General features: G+C 36.9%; 1 protein-coding gene across 1 annotated transcript; it reads right to left on the bottom strand.

The window, feature by feature from the left end:
- Nucleotides 1-126: 126 nt before the first annotated feature.
- Nucleotides 127-26,596, bottom strand: LOC140162831 (solute carrier organic anion transporter family member 5A1-like). Its single transcript, XM_072186141.1, has 10 exons — nt 26,120-26,596; nt 20,913-21,151; nt 18,184-18,603; nt 15,790-15,954; nt 13,122-13,320; nt 10,446-10,581; nt 5,612-5,817; nt 4,358-4,422; nt 3,160-3,368; nt 127-865 (listed from the first exon to the last, which is right to left on the bottom strand). Exons 1-10 carry the CDS (start codon nt 26,593-26,595, stop codon nt 845-847), a joined length of 2,136 nt encoding a protein of 711 aa, XP_072042242.1. The 5' UTR covers nt 26,596; the 3' UTR covers nt 127-844.
- Between the last annotated feature and the right edge of the window lie 709 nt (nt 26,597-27,305).

Genomic DNA, 27,305 nt, shown 5'->3' with positions numbered 1-27,305 from the left:
TACAGGTCGGAACAAAAGCATAGATACTAAGAATAGATATAGGTCAAAGTATATTTCACATGTCAGCCATTTTGATATTCAAGATGGCCACCGAACGAAATCAGTTAAAAAGTGTATTTTCTCATAATGGATAGGCTAGGATATCAGGATATTAAGCATTTCGTAAAAGTTGCTGGGATAAGGCCATAAAGGAATCATTTATAGGGTAATTTTAAACATGCAACATTATAGAATTTATACAGGGGAAAGAAGAATCGCGCATCGCACACTAGCACAATTAAACATAAAATTACAAGTAGAAACATAACATGCATAGGCAGATAAGCCAGAGTAAAAACTCCGGACATACCTGCCTGTGCGGGGACTTGAACTCCAGACCTCTCGCTTACGGGGCGAGCGCTCTAACCACTGAGCTACACAGACTGTCTCTGATAAACAGGACTCAAGTCTGGTACTTCAGTCAGGGTAAACAGTACAAGCAACACATAGCACACCAGTATACGAGATCAATTAATGATGCTTACCCGCCAGCCTAATATAATCATACAAACAAGGGAAGAGGCTTACGTATTATACTGGAACGTAGAAACATTCAATGAATATAATTAATTGAAACCTAAATACCCAATAAACATCCATACATACAGGTGAGAATCGAACTATAGGTCGCATTAATTTTCAGGCAATTACAAGAAGCAAGAGTCTGGAAGAAAACAGCTCAACTGAGGAAAAACTTGCGGTCAAGTTTGATACCACCAGACCACAGACATCTCCCTTTTATATTATTTTCTACATCAGATGATACCGTTCTCAGTCTCGTCGTTTTCTCATTGTTGTCGTCAGTTTATGTAAGACCAGCAGTGTTCTACAAGAAAAACAGAAAACACTATTTATTAAAAACGAACCTACTTAAAATACTCACCACTGCTTATACGAAAACGACGCAACCATGATTGTAAAGGCTCATTTTATAGGTCCAAGGGCGTTGAGTACGCACCTGTACAGTGTGGTCCAAAAACAACTTAACCCAATTTCAAAGGTTGAGTTCTCATAGTTAAAATATCTGTTTCAAATTTGTGTTGCATATCCTAAAAGAACATCTTTCTAAAAGTATTTGGTGAAAAATTGACTGAAAAAGAATGTAAATTACAAATGTAGTGCCAGTTTTAAGATAAAGGGTCAACATAATGTTTGTCCACACGTAAGCCTATGTCATCTGTGGTGCACTTTCGAAATTGCGTGAATACAAAATGACACTCACAAGCGCATCATTCTCATCTTCAAAGAATTAAAAGAATCAACTTAACTTACTTCGTTTGGAATAGGGATGAATGTAGGAGAATAAAATTCTCACAAACAAATAATTTTAGAAGAGTCGTCACGAGAATTGACTCTCAGATCGATTCTCGCAACGACTCTTCTAAAATTATTCTGACTGATGTGCATGCCCTGTGTCATTGTTAAAATTACCAATAGTTCAGCTTATTGCATTAGGCCTACATGCACGTATAAAATCATTTTCTTTTAATTCATTTCCTGCGCGTATTTTTTTTGGGGGGGGGGGCTTTGGGGCGCCAGCACCCCGGGGTAAAAGCAGGGGGGCCAAAACGAAGGGGAGAAGGAAGAAGAAGGGGCGGCAAAAAGAATGAGTAAAGAAAAAAGGGCGGAAAAATTTGAATAAGTATAAAAAATTGTGAAAAAATTGTACTAAAATGTCATATGATGTGCTGTGACGCTGTAGCCATTATAGTCTTTTTGTATACGCGTGGACAAACTCAATTTTGACCATTTGACTTAAAACTGTCGCCACAATTATAATTTAAATTCTTTTTCTCTTAAGGGCTGGGGTATGAACGTTTGGACAGTATTTATTGTGGGACATTAGAGCACATCAGACATATCGAATTGCATTCTGAATACGAAGAATGTCCTTCTGATATCAAATAATTTTGATTTTTTGAAATTCGCAATGTAATACACATTTTATGGCAAATCATTAAAATTGATATTTTTGATATTTAACAGTAGTCGAAGTAAACTTCATAAATCTGATGATTTATACTTAAAGTGTATGTAGGTGGGATGAAAAGCCGACGATCAATTGAAAATTTTGACCTTTCGTATATTGAAGATGTGAATTTGTTCCCCAAAACACCAAAAAACAGTTAGGTCTTTTCGGGAAAAATCCATATCTTCAATATGAAAGGTCAAAATGTCAATTGATCGTCGGCTTTTCCTCCCAGCTACATACACTTTAAGAATATATCATTAGATTTATAAAATTTACTTCGAGGACTGTTATATATCAAAATGTGAAAATATCAAATTTTAATAATTTGTCATAAAATTTGTATTATATCGTGTATTTCAAAAAATCAAAATTATTTGATATCAGAAGGACATTCTTCGAATTCAGAATGCAATTCGATATGTCTGATGTGCTCTCATGTCCCACAAAAAATACTGTAGATACGCTCAAAACGCTCATTCCAGATCCCTTAAAAAGATGGTTGTTAAGAATTTTTAACAACATTTTTTAACAACAAAAAACTTGTCAGTCAATTTTGAGATATGAAACGTTGAATTTGGGTAAAAATTTTTTGGACCACCCTGTATTCTGCTAAATTGCGGGATACTGGTGCTTTTGAAATAAAACAATGTGATCGTTGCTTCACTGAATACATATATAGTTGAAGGTCTGATTGATTGAAACATCCTTCTTTATCAACCATGTTAACATGACAAAGCAAACATGGCATATCAACTGAAAGGATTCATGAACTCTGTTGTCACACTTTCAACAGAATATTGGGGGAAAAGGGGGGCGGGGGGGGGGGGGCGCTACCACTAGGGGGCGCCAAATCGGCCATTGCCGATGCCATTCCCACACCCCTGCTTCTAAGATATTCTCGGGGGGGGGGGTAGGGGCACCAAGTTTGTTTCTTGCCCCGGGCGCTACCAACCCTAGTTACGCCACTGCTTCGAACAATCAAAATGTAAGACATTGACAATATCAAGAAAAAGGAATCCAACCAAGCTAGATCTTCTGTTTGGAACCACCAAACTGACTGAAGAGGAGGAGCTGGAGATCCTGGGAAATATCGAAATATCATTTTGACAGACCTTTCGATACCCCATGGCCATGCTGTGCGTGCTTACCTTGTTTAAACCTTCCTTCACTGTTAAGAGTATACCTAGGCAGACACAAACTTGTAAGCATCGCAGGCCAATATTTATTCCGAAGAATGCATATCGAAGTTTGACGATATCATAGAGCCAACAAGCGCCTCGTTCGCCGCATGTGTACTGCCAGAGAGTACAGGTAGTATTAACAATTGCGCCGAAGTAAATGGGGGTTGGGAAGAACCCTGAAAATGAAGGCAAAAAGATAAAAAAATACTTTCTCACTAAATAAGATTGTTCATTGGCGTAAATTCTTCTTTGGAAAATGATAAAGTGTACATTATAGCAAAATATATTTGCTTGCCCCAAGCGAACTGTCTTAGGGATGAAATCAAAACTCGTGGCAGCGGTTGACCGCCGGTTCTGTCCGGCTTCCATTGTTTAGAATAGAAATTGGACGGAACCGGACGGAGCCGGCGGTCACCGCCGGGCGAGTTTTGATGTCATCCCTTACAGTGTAATGAAACGTTCCCACATCGAAGCATACACTGTAAGAGTTTCATTTATTGAATTTACAATGGACTAATTCCATGGCAAAATTACCCAAACTAACAGCCGATGCCCCCTTGTGATGCTCGGTGCCGTTATCAGATGACATTATCATCATCATCATTATCATATAAGATTATCATTAGGTCCAATAATTCATGTTGTAATTGTAATTCATATGTAGCTGATACATAATCAGTCCAAGAGAGTGCCAAATATGAATCAGGAGTATTACATAATAATACCCTGCTATGACAATAGCTGCACTAGGTTAATCGTATAATCTCCTTTATGTGGTTAGCATGGCTGGGCCAGGAAATGCACAAGGTCAGCCAATGTATGTACATGTATTCGGTACATGTGCCATATCTTTTACAATGGGTGATAAATTTCTGGTTTGTTTTATTTCAAAACGCAACAGTCGATATTCTAAAGCTTGGTCCAAATCCAAGAGAAGAACCAACTCTAGTAATTTATGTGGTTTCAAATTATATCGGCCGTTGCCTTTTTGATAGAAATGGTGTTTGTTGATGTGCACAGTTGCCCATTAGATCATAACATGCTGTTGTACATCCAAGGTCAAAGGTCTTTTAATCCATATTTGGCGTTCTTCTGGGACTGATAATGTGATTTTAAGCACATGCACAATTAATATGTGCGTGTAAGATAAAAACGCATGATTTACCAAATATATTGAAGACGAATTTAGTTATTCCAAACATAGTAGTTCTTATTTCAGTCTCGCAGTTCCTAAAACAAAACAGGATTAGCAACGTTAAAGTTATTGATAGCTGCAAAATAAACGTGATTTTGTTATGAAAACATTATTTGTTTGGAAAAAAGAAAAAAATATTTTGAAAAAAGACAACTTGGGGTGGGTAGCCAAAATGTTTCCTCTTTTTTACATGTTTTTAATTTTTTAAGCCGTGAAAATGAATGTGTGTGAAGCAAATTTTTATAATGTTATGGGTGATACTTTTGTGAACCTTTTATACTCGAGAACCCTTTATACTCGAGAATTCTTGGGTGTAGTACGAAGTGTACATAAATCCCATAAGCCTTTGCGATTTAAACCTTACATACGTCACCCTGATGCGCATATTGTTATTGGGCATTCACAGTGCGCAGAAACGATGGTTGCTAACGATGTACGCATCTGCTTGACGTAGCCTATTTATGTGGAGTTAAATCGCAAAGGCTTATGATTTACCGAGAATGTGATTTGCGATTGCTTGTTTGTTTGCTTGTTTAACCAGTCGGTCCCGGTGGACACATGTGTCCGGATGGGACCAGGCTCAAGAAAAATGCTCAAACAAAGCTGAAAAGCTTATACAAGCATATCAAAAGGAAACTAAAGAAATATAATGAAAAGGGAGCGAGGAAAAGAAGGCAACTCTCAACAAATCAATAATTTGTACAAATTTGCTCTTAGCCCTTGGGTCGAGAAATACGAAATTAGGAACTCTTATTCCGTGCCCCGATACAAAGGCTATTCTCTAAAAATACTTGTACAAATGAAGAGCTTATTTCCAAACCGGCTTAAGTCCATAAACACATGTGTCTGATTTACCTGTGCGATATTGCAATGGGTTGTGATGCTATAGGTATTATAATTTCAGTTGGATGCACCATTACAAAGCAAACAGTGGATGGACGCACACTCGCACACTCGCACAGTAACAATACTGTGTGAGGCCTTTGATTCCCAAATGAGAACAATAGTCTGAATATTGTTAACCAGCAATAATGGCTTGTTGGTGGTACAACTCATTGTTGCTAATGTCAAACTTGTCAAAGTATAAATTGTGATTGTATCCCCCAAGCAAATGAGAAACTTGTGGTTATGGACTTGTGGTTGTGGATAAGCTCTTCATATGTTGCAACTAATATAATATGAATGTCACAATTTATCTATTACTATTATGCGAAAATCACTTGCCCTAGGCCGATGAGACTTGTTAGTGCATTATCTTGTAAGCGACAGAAACAGAGTAGGCCGAACAGAAACACAGCAATGTACAAATTGGTCTCACAACTATCGTCTCTATCACACAGTCCAGATTTAGCACTGCCGAATTCGGAATCATCGTCAAATGCAGATATTGGTGCTTGTACGCATTGGCAGTCTGCATATGTTGATGTGTACTACATGTGTGCAACATAATAAAAAACACCAATCATAGCTAGCTATGAAATCTGTTACTCAACAAATTATATTTACACATTTCGTTATTATTATTAGGCCAAAAATATTTGCTTGCCCTCCACCAACCGACCCAAAATTGGCCAAAATCAGGGTCGGTCCTTTAATATTTTTAGTTTTTAGTTTAATGGTTTTTTATTACTTTTTTCTGTGTCTAAATTTCATTTCAAAGCTAAAAGTTGGCCAACAAAATGTTTCTTAAGAAGAATATCAGTAGTGTAAACTCATTATAACATTTATAACTATCCATTCATGCATCAATGTTTACAATAAACTTGCTTCTTATGCCTGTAAGTATGCAGTCGTATAATGTACCTTTTCACATGACCAATGTTCATTGCCTACGGCCTATACAGTAGTGAGTCATTTAAAAAATATATATACATATACAGGTTGTAACAATAAAATGTATACAATTTGGAAAATAGAATTACACAAGTATGCTTCTTATTTATCAAGATAATTTCTTTAGCCACCAGACAAGCTTTGTTCCAATAAAATCGATGGTACGCAAGTGAAGGTATGGCCAATTCTCGCTATTCGCAATAAGGGCGCCGCCAGCGGTTTGCGATGTAATCGTGATGTATCATGGGAAAAGGTCGACATCAAGTCCGCGCAATACGAATATTACCATGCTATTACATAGAACACGTGACAATATTTTTTAGTTTGTCAAAATAAAGGTGTTACACGCGAATCGATACTCAATAATACTTAATAATGTGATTTGAAATGTGCACAATTAATTTTTTTCTATCGATTTGCGTGTAATACCGTTATATTGACAAACTAAAAAATATTGTCACGTGTTCCTATGTAATAGCATGGTAATATTCGTATTGCGCGGACTTGATGTCGACCTTTCCCATGATACATCACGATTTTCCCATGATACATCACGATTACATCGCAAACCGCTGGCGGCGTCCTTATTGCGAATAGCGAGAATTATGTTACCTAGTCTTAAAGATGCTTGGACCACTTTTGCCTGTGTGTGACAAAAGTGACTGAATAGAGTTGAACCATGGACCAGTTGGTCGGCGCTCTTATGATAGGTATAAGTTTTAAACAATAGGGTATTCGAAGTAGTAGAAATGATTACATAACAGAGTATCTCCTTAAGCTTTTGGAAGGTCACAACTAAGCACCGACATAACAACCTCATTTACTAGGAATCATGGCTGCAGCTCCACAACGTCAACCACCATTTAAGTAGGAAGAGCGTATTTTTTATGGAATCAAGCAGAAATTATAAGATTTTTGTAGCTCATTTTCAAAACTCACTTCGTCAAGGCATACAATTACGTGTAACTATGAGAAGTATGGAAATTCGGTAAGAGTACCAACAGAAATGGTTGCAAACTTGCAATAGTGGTTGCATCAGAACAACTAGAAGCCCACCTGAACTTAATTTTCAAGTTACCGTTTGTTATGTACTTATGAATGCAAAAACTGTTCTTAGTTTTAACAATGATGATATCTCAGGAATATGAGAAATTACTTTATTTGTAAGATAATTTGACAGAAATATGATGACTTCATTCATAGATTTTAAAGAAATTTCATATTATTATTATAGTACATGTTAATTTATGAAGAAAAATCACATCATAATACGTTTGTGTCAGTTCTTTGATGTTTAATACACGATAAGCGTAAAAGCTGTTTTACGCGGTGCAAACTTGATATAGGCAAACATGGCAAATGTGGCCCAACACGTTTTCTGGACGATTTAGTTAATCGGACATAGCTTTTGAACCCAAGCTAGTAAAGAAACCAACTAAACGTCTTCTTTTAACCAAGATATTGCTAATTGCATTGCACATAACATTTGTGCCATAACTCGTTTGGTTTTTTCTGAGAAGTCAAAATGTAATTGTATAAATGTTATTGTTACACCCTGTATTTCCGACCGACAGACCCACCCCAAAATCCCACTGGAGGGCAAGCAAACAATTTTTTTCTTGGCCTTATTCATGTGTATTCACCAAAAATATTACTTAGCCACGAGTTACCATGGTTACAGGGACAATCACAGATCCGTCCCTGTCGAACACCTGTTTCTACCACACTAGCCATATTTTTATGTTTACAATGTTCTTCTTCTTCTTCCTTATAAGTGCCTCCCTCATTGTATGAGTATTATCGCACTGCGTACAGACAAGCTGTACTTATTTTTACTCTGGAACCTAGCAGATGAGTGTATTTTTGAAGTACAGTCAACAGTACCAGGATGATCCCCTGCTCTTTACGAATAGCATGTGACGTTCTTTAACGTGCACACTACATTAATGTGAGAAAATATGCATGTACACGGGACCGACAGCTTAAAGGGGACTCGATCTTTTGTGCGTAATTATAGAGGGCCAGGGGATTCACTCTATCATTAAAAAAATTATTTGAAGAAGTTAAAGAGCCCAAGAATAAAAAACTGTAGTGTAATTCACGCCAGACACAATTTCTTTATATGACAAAAATTAATTTTTGTAATCGATCAAAAAACAAACGTTTTATATCAATTTTAAATTTAGCCTGAATCGGTAAATATGGTACCTCTCGCCCTTTTTTAGGTCAAGGCTGTTTTTACCATTATGCAGCGAACCATTGTTGAAGCTATTTCACATACATGTACAAAACATTCTAGAGAAAGAATGAGGCCATATACTCTTTAAATATCTTTTGTTGATTTCGAATGATAATGTCATGAAGTCGTAAATTTTAAGGTCACATTCCTAAAACCAAAACAAAACATTGCGACGCAGATATTTCCCGACTTACGCAATTTCATCATCACATCAGTGTCTTTATTATTTGTTTGAAACCTTTCCCAAACGTTCGTGCTCTTTATGCATAAAACGGCTAATCTATCTTTACAAAACGCGTCTTTTTTTAGTGAACAAAAGGCTAAAGATGGCATTATGAGATTTATCATATATCCTTACACTCCTCCACTCAACTGCCATCGTGGACGAGCGGTAAAGCGCTAGACGCGTAATCAAAGGAAGTTCCGTATAGCTGGTTCGATCCCAACGAAGCCCGTGGACACTTTTTTTTCTTCAAAATTCATGATCGCATTCCGAAATGAGTCACTTGTCGGCAAATCATGTGTCGTATCAGGGAACTTCTATTATTATCGGGAATTGCCTGTCACATATGATCGCACACAAGGTCGTAGGCAATTGGTCGGACCTCATCTGCCCAGAACATATTGAAACATATATTGACCCAGGTCAGCATACCGCCATATCCTTCCCGACATGCTTAGTAGCCAAGTCCGTAGAAGAGTGGATCCACACACTATGTACACAAATATACATTTGGCCACATTTTATTATACGATAAATACGAATTTATTAAACATGGTAACAAATATTCTCTAGCAAATCGGTTATACGATGGAACTGGTAGGCATATTATAAATTCGGGATATTAAATATCTTCCTGACCAGCCAGATCAGCGCATGGTCAAAGACGATTCCTTACTAGCCACAGACCGTCCGCTGGAAATAGTTGAACATGAACCATTCGTTATAATGGCTGTTGGTCGGACCTCATCTCTCTACATCGATTGAAAAATTGTGATCTATAATCCCCGACATTGCTCTTATGAAGTCACATCCACCTGATCGTATCCTTAAAGTGCCCACCGAAGCACTAAGCAAGTAGAGTGAAGTGCCTTGCTCAAGGACACAAAGAGCCAGCCGAGCTCAGGCGGACCTGGGATTCGAACCCTCGACCCTTGGATTCACAGTCCAACGCATTAACCGCTAGGCCACGCTCCCCTCAATGTTTGCCAATGCTACATGCACATTGCGCCCAAGTGAGAGCCAATTTCTAGCTTAAGGGGGTACTACACCCCTGTGGTAAATTTGTGACTATTTTTGCAATTTTCTCAACAAATAATAACACACTGGTAAACAAAAGTATATTATTGGGACAAGGAATCCAATTACTACACTGAAATTTCAGTGATTCAAGACAAGCGGTTCAGTATATATGATAGAAAATGAGGTAGGCTACATCCTATCGGTACCTTATTTCTTATCATAAATAGCGAACTGGTCACTGAAATTACCGTGTAGTAATTGGATTCCTGAATATTCGTGAATATTGATACAGTATTTTGCTCAAATCGGACACAATACATGTAAATGAATAAACGCTTCAGTCCGTTGGTATCTACAATAATTAGGGACCGTTCACAAACACTTGTTAGGGGGGCCCTGATGCAAAAAAATTTCATCGCGAAAATTTTTCAGGGCCCCCTTTACAGACCTCAAATATTTCAGGGTCCCCCATTTTTGACACGGAAATTATGGGTCAACCCCATAGAAAAGCATATAAACTCAATTTTCCAGGCCCACCTCCCTTAGGAGGGTCAAACATTTTCAGCCCCCCCAATTTTGCATCAGGCCCCCTAACAAGTGTTTGTGAACGGTCCTTTATGGTGGCAGAAGCTAGTACTTTGGCGACCAGCACGGATAGCGCGCAGTTATTATTGTCTAATTGAATAACGTAAATTGATACGAGGAGTACGATGTACTTCGAACACAATGTTAATATCTCCTACCGTATTGTTGGACAAGTATTTTATTTGACACCCAGCATTACAAGGGGACAGGTAGGAAACATCATCAGCACCACAGACTGGACGAAAAATATTCGAGTTGCAGCCACAATTGAAGTTACAGTCAGTACCAGCCAAGCTGTGAAAGCGCAAACACTTGCGATAAATGTAATGCAATATAATATTATGCACGACTGAATATACACATGTAAGTTCCGACTTTTCGACTTTGTGATGTGCCCTGAGTAACTTAAGTTGATGATTTATCTTTGTTTACAATTAAGATCTATTTCATGAGACATTTTAGGGATTCCCCTTTCTTGAATCGACTTGATCAAAAACAAAATGAATCATTTCTAATTTTGGATCATACGGGAATTCCCCTGAGATTGTGAAGTGCAGATGACATCATATGGGATTCCCCTCAGGATGTGATGTCATGGGATTCCCCTCAGGAAGTGATGTCATGTGAAAGGTTAATGTTATAATTAAGACTTGGGAATTTCCCAGGTTGCAGCATAGTGTGAAGGTAGTAATTGGCTATTAATAGAATGGTTTTTTTTTCAGTGCTTGGTATAAGCAAAGATACTCAATACATTGAGTATCTTTGGTATAAGAAAATGTAAACATGATTCTTCACAGTTTATAGCGTTGATCTGGGCTAGCTAGCTAATGTGCTTAGAGTCCAATTCCTTCAAAGAAAGGAAATTGCAAACCAGAAATATTTCGTCGCTGTTTTGACATACTGTCGTATGACGTAATTGGCACTAATTAGTGTGATACGACATGTTTTTATGTAACCCCCCCGACAACGTCATTCTGTATTTTGACATACTGTCGTATCACAATGTCGTATCATTATTAATACATAGGTTTTCAAATTGTGCATATTTTGGCATACTGTCGTATGAGTTTGCAGATTAATTACTACTAATTAGGGAATGAATAAACATTTTGTATTATATTGAGAACAAAGACAGATATATTATTGATGATACTCTTTGATAATAATAAACGTATTTTATTTTGGTGCTCTCCAGTGGGTCTTCAAAAATTGGAAAAACTTTAAATGCGATTTTCTCAAAACTGCATTTTTCGTCATACGCCAGTATGTCAAAACAGCGACGATTTTATGTAGTCAATGTACTACGGCCTGCTAGTGTTGTCGGAGAAGATCTAGAATACGTCAAAGAACGTACTTCTTCCAAGAAAGGAATACATATTCTTCTGTCGACTAGCTGAAGTCTGGTTTTTTGATACAACACATCTGTCAATATAAGTGGGGACAACTGCATCGTAGTCCTGCTTCCTGAAGATATTGTGTGAAAGGTGGAAATAACGCCATTTTTGTGTGAGGATTTTATTCGCAAGGATATTTATCAATGAAAGTGTAAAATGGACTTCGCTGATTTTCGCAAGACAAGTGAATAAGGATATATACATCAGCCGTCCAGAACATTGCAAGAACTCTATGTTACCATCAAGAAGAAGTAGAATGATGCCGAAGTACTGATTAGATTAAAGAATAATTATATTTGATTATTTTGTATGTGCATTTGTTGTCATATATTGTACCAATCATATCTTACTTTCAATTAAAAACTCAGATTTTGTTAGCTTAAGGGATGGGGTATGAACGTTTGGACAGTATTTATTGTGGGACATTAGAGCACATCAGACATATCAAATTGCATTCTGAATTCGAAGAATGTCCTTCTGATATCAAATAATTTTGATTTTTTGAAATTCGCAATTTAATACACATTTTATGGCAAATGATTAAAAATTGATATTTTTCATATTTAACAGTACTCAAAGTAAACTTTATAAATCTGATGATTTATACTTAAAGTGTATGTAGGTGGGATGAAAAGCCGACGATCAATTGAAAATTTTGACCTTTCGTATTGAAGATATGGATTTTTTCCCAAAACACTAAAAAAAATTAGGTCTTTTTTGGGAAAAAAATCCATATCTTCAATATAAAAGGTCAAAATTTTCAATTGATCGTAGGCTTTTCCTCCCAGCTACATACACTTTAAGAATATGTTATTCCCCCTCTATATCATACGTAAAACTTGGCCACTGACTTGAGTACACATGCCTTCCCCGGCACATAAGTTCGGGGCCTCCAAATTTTGGCCGGGCCCAGGACCCTGAAAAGGTAAATCCCGCCCTTGTTAAAAGAGCCCGTACTGCTTCTTGTCCATGGGCCCCCGAAGCCCTTGTTACGCCCTGGTGACAAGCGGGCCTCCAATCTACACCCGTGAGGGGCGAGCTGCCAGGGAGGCACTTTTAATCCTACACAAGCTTAACATCAAGCTTGTATCGTTTTATTGGATCTGAAAAAGAACTGATGAATCTGTTTCAAGACAAGCTTTTGTTTGTTTGTTTGTTTAAACGTTTGCTCCGTGTGGAGACACGCTTGGGTCCTGATGGGACCAGGCTCAAACAAAATGCTCAAGCCTATATAAGCATGCTAGCCTATGTGGAAAGAAAAGTGAGAAACAGATTGGAAGACAAAGAACAAGGAAAAGAAGGCCACTCCCAAGAATCAAATTGTATGCGTCTCCACACATTTTATGTGTGATTTTGTAGCAATTTAGGTTCGGGGCGACTAGAACATCGTTTCAATAAACCTGAAATGAATCAATGAACAATGTTCAAGTGAATTCTTACCTGGTTGAATACTCCGTATTTACACCAGCTATTGGTTGGTTCTTGCATCCAACAAACGTTGCCATTATCAATAGCAAAACCGTGCTAATATTGTTGACCAATATATATACGGCACATTGCTTTAAAGTAAGCCTAAACCGATGAGTCACAAATGCAGAGGTACTCAATCCCAAAATGGCGGCCGGGATCATAACAACGCCTGTAAATTAATGATAAATTCAACTGGTGGACAAGAACACATTTTGTATTATAGGTTGGCTCCATCACAGGAAAAACCTACCACTATACTACATTTTAAGTCGCTGGTAACCAGTATTTCAAAAAAGGGTGTAGCTTTGCATTGATGTGATGGGATTCAATTTTATTCATTATTATGTTTTCAGAATCTTGCTTCCTATACCTCTCCACACAGTTTAAAATGTCACTTAGCATATTGGATGCATTTCGAATCCAATTTTAGCGCCACCTGGATCCCAATCCCCCGTGATTTTTAAAATCACCGACTTTGCCGCTAATTTTAACGTATTGCAAACAGCAACGACCGTATGGGAGACTAGCGAACATAAACGCACTGAATGAGACTATTCATTCATGAACTCGATTTTGTTTATTTCCTGTCAAACCGGGAGAATTTGATTTTCTACGGACGCGGAAAGAGATGTTTAATTTCATGATTCTAAGCTTGAAAATCAACGTTGTGGTGTACTAAATGCATGTTTCACAGTAGCGTAGCCAGCGGAGGGAGGGGGGGGGGGCAGGGGGGGCAGAGTGCCCCCCTGACCAAAAAATGAAAGAAAAAGTGCCCCTCTGACAAAAAATGAAAGAGAAAATCAGGAGGGCAAAGGAAAAGAAAAGGGCAAGGAGCCCTTTTCTAGCAAAATTCAGGGCCAAAATAGTGTAAAATACAAATTTTGTCCGCACTACGCGCGCACATTGTAACAATAAAGCCCTTTTTTAGCCGGATAATGGGCGAAAATAGTGTAAAATACCATCATCCCAATAAGGCCCTTTTCGGGAAGCTCGAAGACATACAGTCTCTATGTATTGTATGATGCAACTGCAATTTTTTCGTCTGTGCCCAATTTTTTTTATTTTGCCCCCCCCCCCCCCTGACCAAGAAAGCTGCCTACGCCCCTGATGTTGCAGCTGCTAAGAAATGACGAAATTAATGTGGTTTGTTTAAATATCTGTGGAAAGTACAAAAAACTAGTAAAAACCGGTGCTAAACCACTACGTAAAAGCTGCAGAATTGGGCAATCTCACACGCTCGGATATCAAAAATTATCAAATTTTCTGACTAAACCAGAGGATTTATACCTGCCAAGTGCCAAATATCACTTTTTGAACTAATTTAAGACTCTGCAAGGTGTGAATGATGTTAGCACAGACACGGTAGGGTTTTAGATAAGCTTATGAAATCGGCAAATATAGTCCACCTAACTGCACTGTTGCCTTGGCTCTTGCACTGGCTGCATGCTTGCACTCTGTTTTTTGTAGCTTAAGTTACGCTTACTTATCAGTTTATTGCCTATCAAATATCATTATAAACACATTTTTACTTCATATTTTTAACCCTCATAATTAAATTATATCATTTCGCAACTTACGAACGACTCGGAACGAGTACGTAACTTCATGAGACATAGGGATTTTTTCCCATTTTTTTCTCTAGTGTTGGCAGGGAAGTGCAGATTAGTAAATAATTTGAGTGAAATGTATTTTACAATACGTTCTAAAGTTACGATGGATTTTGAGACTTACGAAGCGCTACGAATCGTCATAAATTTTGGTGAAATGGATCCTCATTGATGTAAATGTTACGGAAACTTATGGAATTCCGGAAGTAGGGACAAAAAAGTCCGGAAATAGGCCGAAAAAAATTTAAAAAAATCTTTTTTCAATTTTTTTTTTGCTCTAGGCATGTAAGATCAGTCGATTTTGACCCCTCCCCCAAAAAAAAAAAATCACGAAAAAAAATTTAAATTTTGTATTTTTAATAAAGATTTTGAAAACATAATAATGATAAAATTGGATGGTTTTTTTCATCCAATGCAAAATTGATTGGTCTCGCTATGAGTTTAAAATATTGGACTCGACTACGTCTAGTCCAATATTTTAAAACTCATAGCTCGACCAATAAATTTGTGCATTGGGTTCAAACCATCCAATTTTATATCAAGATCTATGTTGACCAATAGATCGTTCTACGGTATCACGATTTAAATTACTATACTTAGGCATGTCCACTAAAAATTTAAGTACTTTTAAATTGATTGTAACACTTTGGGTAAACTGTTCATTCTTTCTTATTAAATATATTCAGTTTCCTCTTGTAGCGAGCAATCGTTCCCCATTGTGTTTATTTGTTCTTGTGCAGGATGTAAATTCCTATTGCCAACTTGGTAAAATGAATACTCGTAGCTAAATCTCGTACATCATAGCACCCAGTTTGGGTTTGTGGTTTCGAAATATTGCAATTAAACATTAGTTCTTTCAAATATGAAATGCTAAAACCCAAATCTAGAACAGACAATCATTATATTTATAAAGATATAGCAAACTTTCCATGGTAGAGATTGGACCCAAGACAAAGTACACCTAAATTAAGTGTCAATTCAGAGGTAACCCGCCCATGGCGAAAAAACCTTAATGATTAAAAACCGCTTACCGTTTATTAGAGCTGCCCGGCGTCCAGATATTGAAAACTGTAACGTAAAGTACTTGACAACAAATGTAGCAAACACGCTAGCGCAAGCCAATTCGAATGTCAAGAAAAGCATGTAAAATACCAACACCGGCCGACTTATAATCCGTTTTACAACTGGTATAAAATCTTTGTTAAAAGAAAGGGAAAAGAAGAAAAATACAAGCATTACTAACAGTCTACCCAGCAAACACAAAAACGTTTTAAAAACGTTTTAAATAAGTTATATTTTGGCTTTTGGTTTAGGTAAAAACGTTTTAATGACATTAAAATGTCGGGTTATATAAAGGTCATGATAACGTTTTAAAACGTTTTGTATAAAAACACACTACAACAATATTTTTAAATATTTTCAAAAAATGTTATTGTAAACTATTTTTGCAAACATTTTTGCCAAATATTGTGTCAATACTTAAATAACATGTTAAAATATTTGAACCCAGCAAACACAGAAATGTTCTTAAAATGTTTTTTCAAAACCTTTTAATAACATTTAAATGTCGGGTTATATAAAGGTCATGAAAACGTTTTTAAAACGTTATTGAAAATATTTGGGGCAAACATTTTTCGCAAAATATTTTTTCAACCCCAAGATAACATTATGTTTAGAATGTTTTGTATCAAGTTTTCAAGAATGTTTTTGGAATGTTATTAAAACGTTTTTATACCCTTTATATAACCCCACATTTAAACGTTTTCTGTAAAACATTTTTGTTTGCTGAGCAGTAGATTATCAAAAAATGTTTTTAAGGTTATGAAAACGTTTTATACTATTAATATACCCTTTATATAACCCGACATTTAAACGTTTTCTGACAACCTTTTATAACCTTTTGCGAATGATGTCGAAAACGTTTTGTGTTTGCTTGGTATAATATCGAATTGATTAATTCGAATTAAACAATTCATTGATGTTAGCACTGGGTAGTAGCCATTACTGCCAGTAGACAGGAAGTCTAGAAAGTTGACCTCAACGCTGTAGGTGGTCTTCCTGTGCTTTTGAATGGGACAGCAGTAACCTGGACCAATTTTTAGACCAAAATTTTGGAATTTTCAGATTTTTTTTTTCTAAGTTTGTGAGAGCATAACAAGACTATCCGTCGATGTATTTTTATTTCCGTCGGTAAATATTTTTTAAATTAAGTTTTTCATAACATATTACAAATGCAGAGACCCCTGCTGTATAATAAATTAGCTACGTAAGTTTTGAGTAACCTTGGTGAAAATTATCAAAAAAGTGCCTATTCTTGTGTGTGTGTACGGTCCATCACCTGTCACTTGGTAGTCTTGTAACATGTCTGATGGCGCTCCCCATGGCCACTCGATGAATTGTTTAATTCGAATTAATCAATTCGATATTATAGACTGACTAAATTAAGAAGCTACAAAAGTCCCACCAGCTAGATCAACCCGTGCGTACGTATCGTACGGCAATTTGACATGGTTGAGCATAAATTAGGGACGCATATATATAGATGAGTTAACATGTGTTTACTTAAGATACGCCCTCTATTGGTCTGAGAGGCAATCACTATAGTTTACATGGAAGAAGTTGATATTTTTTTATTAACTTTGGTTTAAAAGCAAATAATACTAAAAATGTTATCAAACTTGTTTACAAAATACATCAAGCTATATACATAATATCTTCATAAAAACTTCATAAAGGTTTTTAAAAGTCTGACATAGACACTCCTGTGTTGTTTTGCCTGGCTTAAAACAACAGAGGGCGGTCTGAATGTATACATGTGACATCAGGCGGTGGTGGAAGCGATATCGCCATTTTTGACGTCGCCATTGGATTAACACATAATCATGAAATCTTCACAAACAATTCTAAATTTGTTATGTGGTGTCAAAGCAAAGTTATCTTACTCTAAAACCGTTGGGGTACGACAAAGTACCCCACTGCAAGTATGTTAATTTTCCATTTGTAATTGCTAACCGTGTCAGCCCTGTATCTTCACCAGCCTCGTACGTCACGTGTTGCGTGTCTTATGCCGCCTGTGTGACATCATAGGTCAACACATCTATATATATTTAAAATTACACCAAGTAATTTTAATTGAGTCGAGGTTTTAATTGAAAGTAAATTATCATACTTTTATTATTAATTTAAAGGTTAATTGATTTATTATTAAGTTGCTTACTTATCTTTTCATTTAATTGCCCAGATGCTCGGTTAGTATTACTTCTAACAAAGTCGCGGGAAAAACGGATCGAGATTTGGGAAAATTAAGTTCTTCAATTAATAACCAACCAACTAAAGTACAATACAATCGTGTAAAAACCAGAATTGAAAAAAAAATTGAGGGCGTTCTCCTCAGCAAATGTTATAATATGGCTTTAATAACCAACCTTTGACATTTTCCCAAAAGTTGTCCTTGACTTGGATTTCAGAGTTTCCACCCGGCATGTTTGAACCGTTGCTCATTACCGTTTCACCATCGCCAGGCAGGTTCGAATCCTTGGAATTCTTGCACTCATTCATTTCAGTTTCACACGTATTCTTGAAACGTTTGTAACCGTCTCTTACACCTACATTAACGCTCGGATCTTTTGGTAGAAGTGTCAATGGTACAGCAGCCAAGAGCAGGTAGATCCCCGCAGCAACAAACCCAATCCACCAGGCGCCGATCCACCTTGGATCCGATTGAGATAGTCCCACTGGAACTTTGTCCTTTGGGATACGTTCAAAATCAACATAATACTCTAAAGCAATGCTACCAAACAAGTATCCACATGCTGATCCAGCGATAAGCACCGTACTGAAGATTGCTGCAAATTACGAGAAAAATAACAGTCGCATTTATTGTTTTCGCAATATTATTGTTCACGGAGTGAACATTTCCCCCACTTGAACCGATATCTCATATGCACAGTTTATGCCTTACATACACTGTTTCTTGAATAGCTATTGTAGCCCATCAACCCTGTGGTTAAGGGATGGGGTGTTAACGTGATGGACAGTATTTATTGTGGGACATTGGAGCAAATCAGACATATCGAATTGCATTCTGAATACGAAGATTGTCCTTCTGATATCAAATAATTTTGATTTTTTGAAATTCGCAATGTAATACACATTTTATGGGAAATGATTAAAATTGATATTTTTGATATTTAACAGTACTCGAAGTAAACTTTATAAATCTGATGATTTATACTTAAAGTGTATGTAGGTGGGATGAAAAGCCGACGATCAATTTTGACGACCTGTTGACTAATCCCCAAACGACCTTTTTGATAATTTGTCATAAAATTTGTATTATATCGTGAATTTCAAAAATCAAAATTATTTGATATCAGAAAGACATTCTTCGTATTCAGAATGCAATTCGATATGTCTGATGTGCTCTCATGTCCCACAAAAATACTGTCGAAACGCTCAAAACGCTCATCCCTTAAGAGGCTAGGAAATAACTCCTAATGTCTCATGCCCAGGCTTGTATCCCTTTATCTAATCCTGCCCCACATGACAAGAACTTTTTAGCACATCTTATCTTGTATTGAGACATTGGCAGCCATGATTATGTTTTTGCCTGTCTTCTAAGCATGTTTACTATTGGATTGATCCATCACATGATTATAATAGGCTTTACTGATTGATGGGTAAGGTCAATGCTACTGTTTATTTTGTGATAAGGCTGAGCATATATAAAAAATACACTAGATATTTTGATACAGGCGATTTACTCAATTACTTCTAACTGACGAAATTTAGTTCCTGTTATCTACCCAGCAATGTTTGCTTATCTTAATTGGAACCCTAATAATTATTGGGCCAAGGTTTTTATCTGCATGGTATAATTGAATTTCAATAGGCCTATGATAGTGATATTGATTTGAAAGTTTGTATTTCAATGAGTTTCTTGCTGGAGAGTTATATAAGCCAGAGTCAGGATGTAGGTATCATTATGCCTCAAATCACTAATTATTTTAGTATAAGATCAGTGCAGAGTAGGTTAGATATGAAAATGGAAAGTTAGATCAAATTACTATACGCCTGATCCGCGAACTGTGTCTTTTTGAAAGACTCTTCTTGTTTTATTGAAGACAGCAAATTCTAGTATTTCATTCAATAACACTCAATCGCCACTTATTTAAATGGGCATTTCGTGATTATACTTGTATCTTCTTTTTAGAGTACGTTTTAATAGATATCCATGAAAAAACTTATTTCCAAAATGTCAGTTGATTTGGTACTGAATGTGCGACGTACGCATAGCTGTATTGTATTATAGGTTCCTGATGATATATAAATCTCAATTTTCTTTGATTAAGTGAAAGGATGAGGCTGTGGTTCACACATGTAGAAGACATGCACCACACACCGACATCGGCTGGTTAATAATTACTTGGTACAGCAGAGACACTAAAATCAATACCCGGGATCGATATACGTGAATGTGCTATGCACGATTTGATATTCAGCCGATAAATCTTTGGATACCGGGTAGAAAATGATGAATATCTCCCGTAATTTTTTTTATTCTGAAGAAGCCATATTTTTTCCTTGCGCTTGAATATATGCGTATAATGGATATCATAGTCGTTAGCTTGTGTCTTGAGAAAGAACCATGCATCTTGAGCTCAAAAACTGACAAAAATTCTGATTTTATATGTGCCAAACTATAGCGCAGCGTAGGCTACTCGTGGAGGCAGTCTAAAAGCAGATGACCTCATGGCGCCACCATGCTCACTCACACACAGAGAGGTCAGTTACCGGGCTATTGTCAGTAGCCTTAGTCGGATGTTCCGCGGCCCATTATGCATCTCAAAACTATTAAACAGGTCGTAACAAAATGGACATGCGTGGCTGTGGATTCAACCTACCATGGCGATTTCTGCCATGAAGATATCGGGGCGATGACACTGTGCACCATCCCGTCCACGTCGTGATATCCATATTTTTGTAGCCTACATTTGCAACCAGTCAATATACTTCAATAAAAGAGTCCACTGCGGACCGACGAACAGAAATACTAGACCAGGTGTAGGTTATGGTCGTCTTACCATGGATTTCAGAAGGGTGCGTAGCTCTTTCTTCCTGAGCAGCTTTATGTTATTTCAATATCTTTACTTACTAAAGTAGATAACAAATTTTCGTCTGTACCGGCCTGCCAAATCATCCAAAAAAGGAAGTACGATCGGATAAACTCCGGCATGACCAGCTCCAAGTAAAAGCTGACCAAATACTGCCCACCATATCAGCCCGCGAAAACCAACAGGTTCTTCTTCACATTTTTCCTCGGTACTGTTAGTCGCTTCAACTTTGTCGCCAATTATACATAGAGTTGGTGTTTTAGAGATGTTCGTAAAGGCACTGTAAGAAATAGGTGGAAATATATGAAATGTAAGATTGATGACAATAAAAATTCCTTTAAAAAGGAATGGGACGCCCAATGTGAGCTTGGTCGTGATGTGGTGAATTCCGTGGTGTTTAGATTTGGTATTAGAATGATTTTTTCTAGGGAAGAGGGGAAGATGATTAAATGCATAACATATGTGTTTGAGTGGAGAGGATATGACCGTTTTTGGATTGAATTAAATTGTTTTGAAATGAATGGTATGAAGCTTCTGTGTCAATTTGTCAGTGATCATGTGGGGTGGGGGAGTTTTGTATTTATAACAGTGAGGATATTGCATTTGATATTGAATATTGTTGAATTTCGTTAAGCAGGGGTAAGACTGTTATGATTGTTAGTATAGAAGACAAGAATAATTATTTTGCTTTCACAAAGTACCTTTCGTGTCATTCATTTAAACAGATGTATTATTGCACTGACAATGTTTATCAAAAAAAAAAGGATAACGGGCCTATACGCACAAGATTTCATCCCGTGCATATTAGTAAACAATAATAAAATCAAAACCAAGCAACTTTTGCTTTTATTTCTAAGCTGGGCATACTTTTAAGCAAAACAGTTGCAAAGTAAATCTAGCAAGACCGAAATTAGAAGCTTTTTGCAAAGTCAAGCCAAATAAGTGTCCCGTAGCGGGCGCCCCCAAAACCGCATCAGGAGTAACATCAACAACCAAAGAAACAAAAAAAAACACAAACACAAAAAAAAACACCACATCAAAATAACTGGACACTTGCTGTAAATAGGGCTTGAAATATTACAAAATGCTATGTAAATAGAAATTTAATAATGCATGTGATTTTTTATGGATGATCTCAACCTCAAATGCACAGAAAATTAAAAAAAAATAATTTCTCATTCAAACGATGACCTCTCTCCCTGTGCCACTACTTTTTTTTTTTATATAAATGTAATAATAGTAGAATAACAGTTATATTTTAATCACGGTTTCAAATATTTTCTAGTGAGACTCTCGTGTTAATGTTTGGGGATTAGTCAACAGAACTGGCAGAAAAAACAATTTCCACGTAGAAATAAAAACATGTTTTTTGTCAAAAATAACACACAATTGACCACACATTATAAATAAACTAAAACCTTTTCAGCCCGACAAAGATGGTTTTATGAGCTGGAGGTTTGTGTTCTACTGTTCTACTACTATTCCAAAAGGCAGCACTCCCCATACTTTAATTTCCGAGAAAATCTAGAATATACAACAATAGAGGTTATCCACTTTACTCAATTGCTATACGCTGGCGAAGTTACGTAATAATCGGATTAACTACCATAGCAATAGGTGAAAACAATTTTTGAATATACAGCGCTGCACTGATACGTTCACGCGGTACCTCTTCATTGAACCATATCATGCTGATTACTTGCACCTGTAAGATTAGTATCTTTGAAAAGACCAGTGTTGTATTCAATCTATGATTGCAGACATACACAGGTGATGAGTGTAACCTGTTTGTAGTGCAGCGCGATATGTTCAAAATTGTATTAATCTATTGCTATCCGATTTATTACGTCACTTCTACAGCGAATATTCGTTTCTACGCAGGTGAACTCTATTATACGCTGGCGAAGTTACGTAATTAATCGGATTAATTACCATAGCAATAGGTGAACACAATTTTGAACATATTGCGCTGCACTACAAGCAGGTTACAATCATCACCTGTGTATGTCTGCAATCATAGATTGAATACAATACTGGTCTTTTCAAAGATACTAATCTTACAGGTGCAAGTATGATATGGTTCAATGCAAAGGTACCGCGTGAACGTATCAGTGTAGCGCGGTATATTCAAAAATTGTTTTCACCTATTGCAATGGTAGTTAATCCCAACGCACTGAAGGGTCTATTGTTCTATTGTGTCCGATTTGAGCGCTGACATATTGGAAAATGTTGCCAATCAATATTCATGAGAGTGTACATTCAACGTCCAGTTATCGAAATTGGGTGACATGTGTTTGGCAGGTGTGAAATATATCTGACTGGGTGTTTTAATTACGTAACGTATTAAGGTTTTTGCATCATTAAATGGCTGCCTAGTGCTGTTATATGCTTAGATTCTATAATAATAATTATTATTTTCTTTATTCATTCCTTTCTTTTCCTTTCTCTGCACTTATTTTTTCTTATGCACACACTTAAGCAGTGGCGTAGATTTATTTTTGACATGGGGTGGGGGGGTTCAGTACCCAGTACAGTGAACCTTATGGTACAAATGCGCGGGAAAATATTTTAGCATAGGCCTATTGAAACTAAACTGGTGAAATATGGGACAAACGTGGAATTAATTCGCGCAAAGGCTAAAATGACCAAATATGAGGTTAATTTTGACAGAAACCAATACACAGGCGTCAATATGGGGGGGGGGTGATTATATCGACCATCCCCCTGGCAAAATATTGGGGGGATTTATCGGGGAAAATCGGGTTTGAAGAAATTTAAAATCGAGTTGTGTAAATCAGACATTCATTATATTTTGTAAATGATGTGAAATTTCTGTAGTAAACTAAATAGATTTTATTGTTATATATTTTTCAAAAGAAATAAATACATACTCCCGGGTACATACTATTGCTGGCAAACTGAAAATAAAACTATACGTCACTATGGAAAACAAACAAAACGCAATACCCTAACCTAACGTTAACCGTACGCCACCTCGGTCGCCGTGTAATCCCTATGGCGTTACTTTTCGTCGTTTGTATTCCATAGTGGCGTATAGGTCCGATACGTGTACGCCACTATGACATACGATGTTTTTCATTTTGCCGATATTTCATAATTATAAAATGTGTATAAAAAGTGGCGTATGGTCGATAAGCCACTATGGAATACAAAAAATGTCACTTTGTAACTATACGCCACATTTAATTAATTAATTACTAATTAATTAACTAATTATGACTGATGCGACTTAGAAAAAATCAAAGAGAACATCATTAAAAACATATGTGCCAATTTTTTTTAAAAATGACCAAAAATCACTATACGCCACTATGGAATACAGCCGACGAAGTGTGTTTTTGTGTGTGTGCGACAACTCGAGCACACCCTTGTGTGGTATTATAACAAAAGGTACCTCTCGTCCATGTAGACGCTTTTACGTGACTTTCGTTTGATCACTTAATGACAGTGGCCTGCCTATATAGCGTTAATACGCTGTCAGGTCAGTTACCGATTTAATGGCGGAAGCCTTTTGTCCCAAACAAAAGGTACCTCTCGATGAATAGCTTGGCGGAAACTCTAATAGGCACAAAGGAACAATATGCGTTATGTAATCTATTTCCTCTCCTTTCTATATCTAACCTCCTTGGTTAATCTGAATATTACGTAACTTCGTCAGCGTATCGGCGTGGAAAGTCTGTCAGCGTTGTGCAATTAATTGGGGGTTCACGCCGCGTGGATAAAATGGGAGATAAAACTACTGCTTTGTGTCTATCACTTTCAAGAAACTCAAAAACTTGTCACAACCTAAATTTGAAATCTGGAGGGGCACAATTCAAGAAAAGTGATTTTTGAGTTCTGTTTTCGCCACAGTTTCTGTGCCGAATTGAACAAGTTTGTGTACGGAGATAATTCGCTTGCATCTCAGCCGTTGATGATAATCAAAATTTCAAGGAATATTTATCATAATTTGATCACATTTTATCTTAATTTAGTCCCGCAAAATGTATTGTTTACAACACTGCCAAGCGTCAGTGCAGTTACCGGAGTAGATCAGTTACGTAATCCAATTAAAATGTGCTTAACCCTCTCCACGCGGGTGTCGAGTGCAGACGACATGTCAAAAAATTCAAACTTTTTCAAAAATGGTCCAAATTCAATTTTTCATTACCATATTTGGATTCAGCATGAAAAATGCATTCAAATGAGTACAAACAAGCCTAGTATTGGTTCAGCAGTTAATGAGACAGCGTATGTGATATTTGAAAATTTCGTCAGTTTGTTAACATTTAGCGTGTAAAGCATTAACAACAAAGGATTAAGGCATTCGCAACCGGCAGACTGTATTTGGTCGTCATGAATTAAAATGTAGAAGGGAAACAATTTTCTCTTTCCTTCTTCGGTTTGGGAATTAATTCAACGCTCACCTGTTAAGATATTTAGACCATCTTCCATCTTATACACCTATCCGACTTCGCCATTACTGCGGTGTCCCCGATGTAAAACTGCGGTGTCCCGAGGTCGGGGGTTCCATCCATTATTTATTGCGTGCTATACAGAATTGTACCCGGGAATTGTACACAACACTGATATTCAATACACAATCATGAGTATTGAATTACGAATTAAATCTCCCGCTCTGGTACATCTGTGTTGCCGTCAATAGAGGGCCAAATACAGTAAACGCTTCTCGGATTGGTGTATATCATTGGTTATCGCATATTGTTATTTGTAAGTGTTGTACTTTGGATTAAACATAGGTAAAATAATCCTTGAGTGATTACGGACGTATGCTTTAGGGGTAATTTATAACCTCTTCTGTAAACGGTATCGTCCATTGATTCGAGGTTTACGAGATTTTAGTGTCCATACCAAACAAGACTTCCGCTGATGGTGTACAGAAGAGTGTGACGTTTACCAAGCCAGTCGTATTATTCTCGTTAGCCAAGTGTCTCCAAAGAAATCCCGTTATCACAAAACGTTTTAATACATAATGTTATTTAAGTGTTGCCAAATATTGTACAATAATATTTTGAAAAATATTTTTAAAATGTCTTTGTATAGTGTTTTTTTATATGTATTAAACGTTTTCATGACCTTCATGTAACCTGACATTTAAATATTATTAAGTTTTGAATAAAAACCAAAACGCGTATGCTTACTGGATGAGTACCTATCTACATTTACTATTTTTACCATTTTCTCGCCACTTTCCTGTATCGTCCCACACTACATGTAGTAGACTTACCCATCAGTAAATCGTTGACCAGAAAGTAGTGCATCCGTGTCTAATGGCTCAGACAAAAAATGCGGCAGAGCGGTGAAAATATTTCCCAGTCCAATCAAAACAAAGCAGGAAGCAAACACCATGGACCTATTAGTGCGTTCAGCAAAGTAAGTCGCGAACAAAACTGTTATAGTACTGCTTAGTTTACTTAAAGACGGGAGAAGTGCAGCCTGTGAGCTTGATAACCCAAATTGACGCTCGATTGCTGGCAATATGGCTCCAAAATAGGAACCATTCATGAAGACAGGTACACATACTAGCCAGATGTAGCAGACGATAAATGGTGGCCATCGTAACCACTGCAACCAGGAAGGTGACCACGGAGAACCGCACCCACATTGACCGTCAGGATGCGAAGATTGGTGGAAGTACTTCGGAGCAGGAGTCTCCCTGACATCTGAGTCAGATTGGGCAGCGTCTGAGCCGACTTCGGCCATATTATTGTTTGTAATGAAAATTCAGAATGATTGTTTCCAAACGAGAAAAAAAGGTGTGTCATAAAACTGGCAACAGGTCAATTCGATTTCGATGAATTGAACGCGTTAAATTATTTTTCCTGTAAACCAGTTGAATACTACGTGGAGTCTGTGGACTGAGGTACACTTTTATTCCGTCGCCACGGGCATGACGGGTGCACTCTAAAACACTTGACCTGCTGGTATTAAGTCTTCACAAGCATATTGGTTGCCTACATAGGTTACATTTTTACCTAGTCTTTGCAGATTTTTTTAACTTTTCACATTGGCCCTTTTATTTTTAGAGATAGTTTGTTTACACAAGAGGTTATCATGAAATAATATATGAACATGTTCATATTGAACATTTTTTATTATTCTTTGCTTCAAGCTATTTTTATCATGAGTAGCTCTAAAAACAACGAATTTCCAAAAGGTATAGCTTTTGTAAAACTGATCACAATAATATTATCGTAACCATGGTAACATTTAGTTTGATTAGTTTTGCACATGTGCACTAACAATTGCTTGCCCCAAGTCTATCAGACCAACATACATCCCATCACAGAGTAGGCTTAACCATGGATATCGGCCTAATGCATTTAGAAAAGTTATTGAACTTATAGCCCCAATACATGTCATAATAAAGCTCCGTGGTTTACCCTTAATTTACCCCTAGAACGAACATCTCC

The sequence above is a fragment of the Amphiura filiformis genome, chromosome 10, assembly GCF_039555335.1.
Source record: "Amphiura filiformis chromosome 10, Afil_fr2py, whole genome shotgun sequence".
Taxonomy (NCBI): Eukaryota; Metazoa; Echinodermata; class Ophiuroidea; order Amphilepidida; family Amphiuridae; genus Amphiura; species Amphiura filiformis.
This window is presented reverse-complemented; position numbering and strand designations above follow the sequence as displayed.

What these genes read in the sequence shown, in the direction of transcription:
- LOC140162831 (XM_072186141.1), bottom strand. Translation starts at nt 26,595, where the DNA reads ATGGCCGAAGTCGGCTCAGACGCTGCCCAATCTGACTCAGATGTCAGG. An exon ending in GGTCAACGATTTACTGATGG is followed by an intron (nt 21,152 to 26,119) that starts GTAAGTCTACTA and finishes TATTTCTTACAG; the next exon opens with TGCCTTTACGAACATCTCTA. An exon ending in AAAATTTGTTATCTACTTTA is followed by an intron (nt 18,604 to 20,912) that starts GTAAGTAAAGAT and finishes CGTAATTTGCAG; the next exon opens with CAATCTTCAGTACGGTGCTT.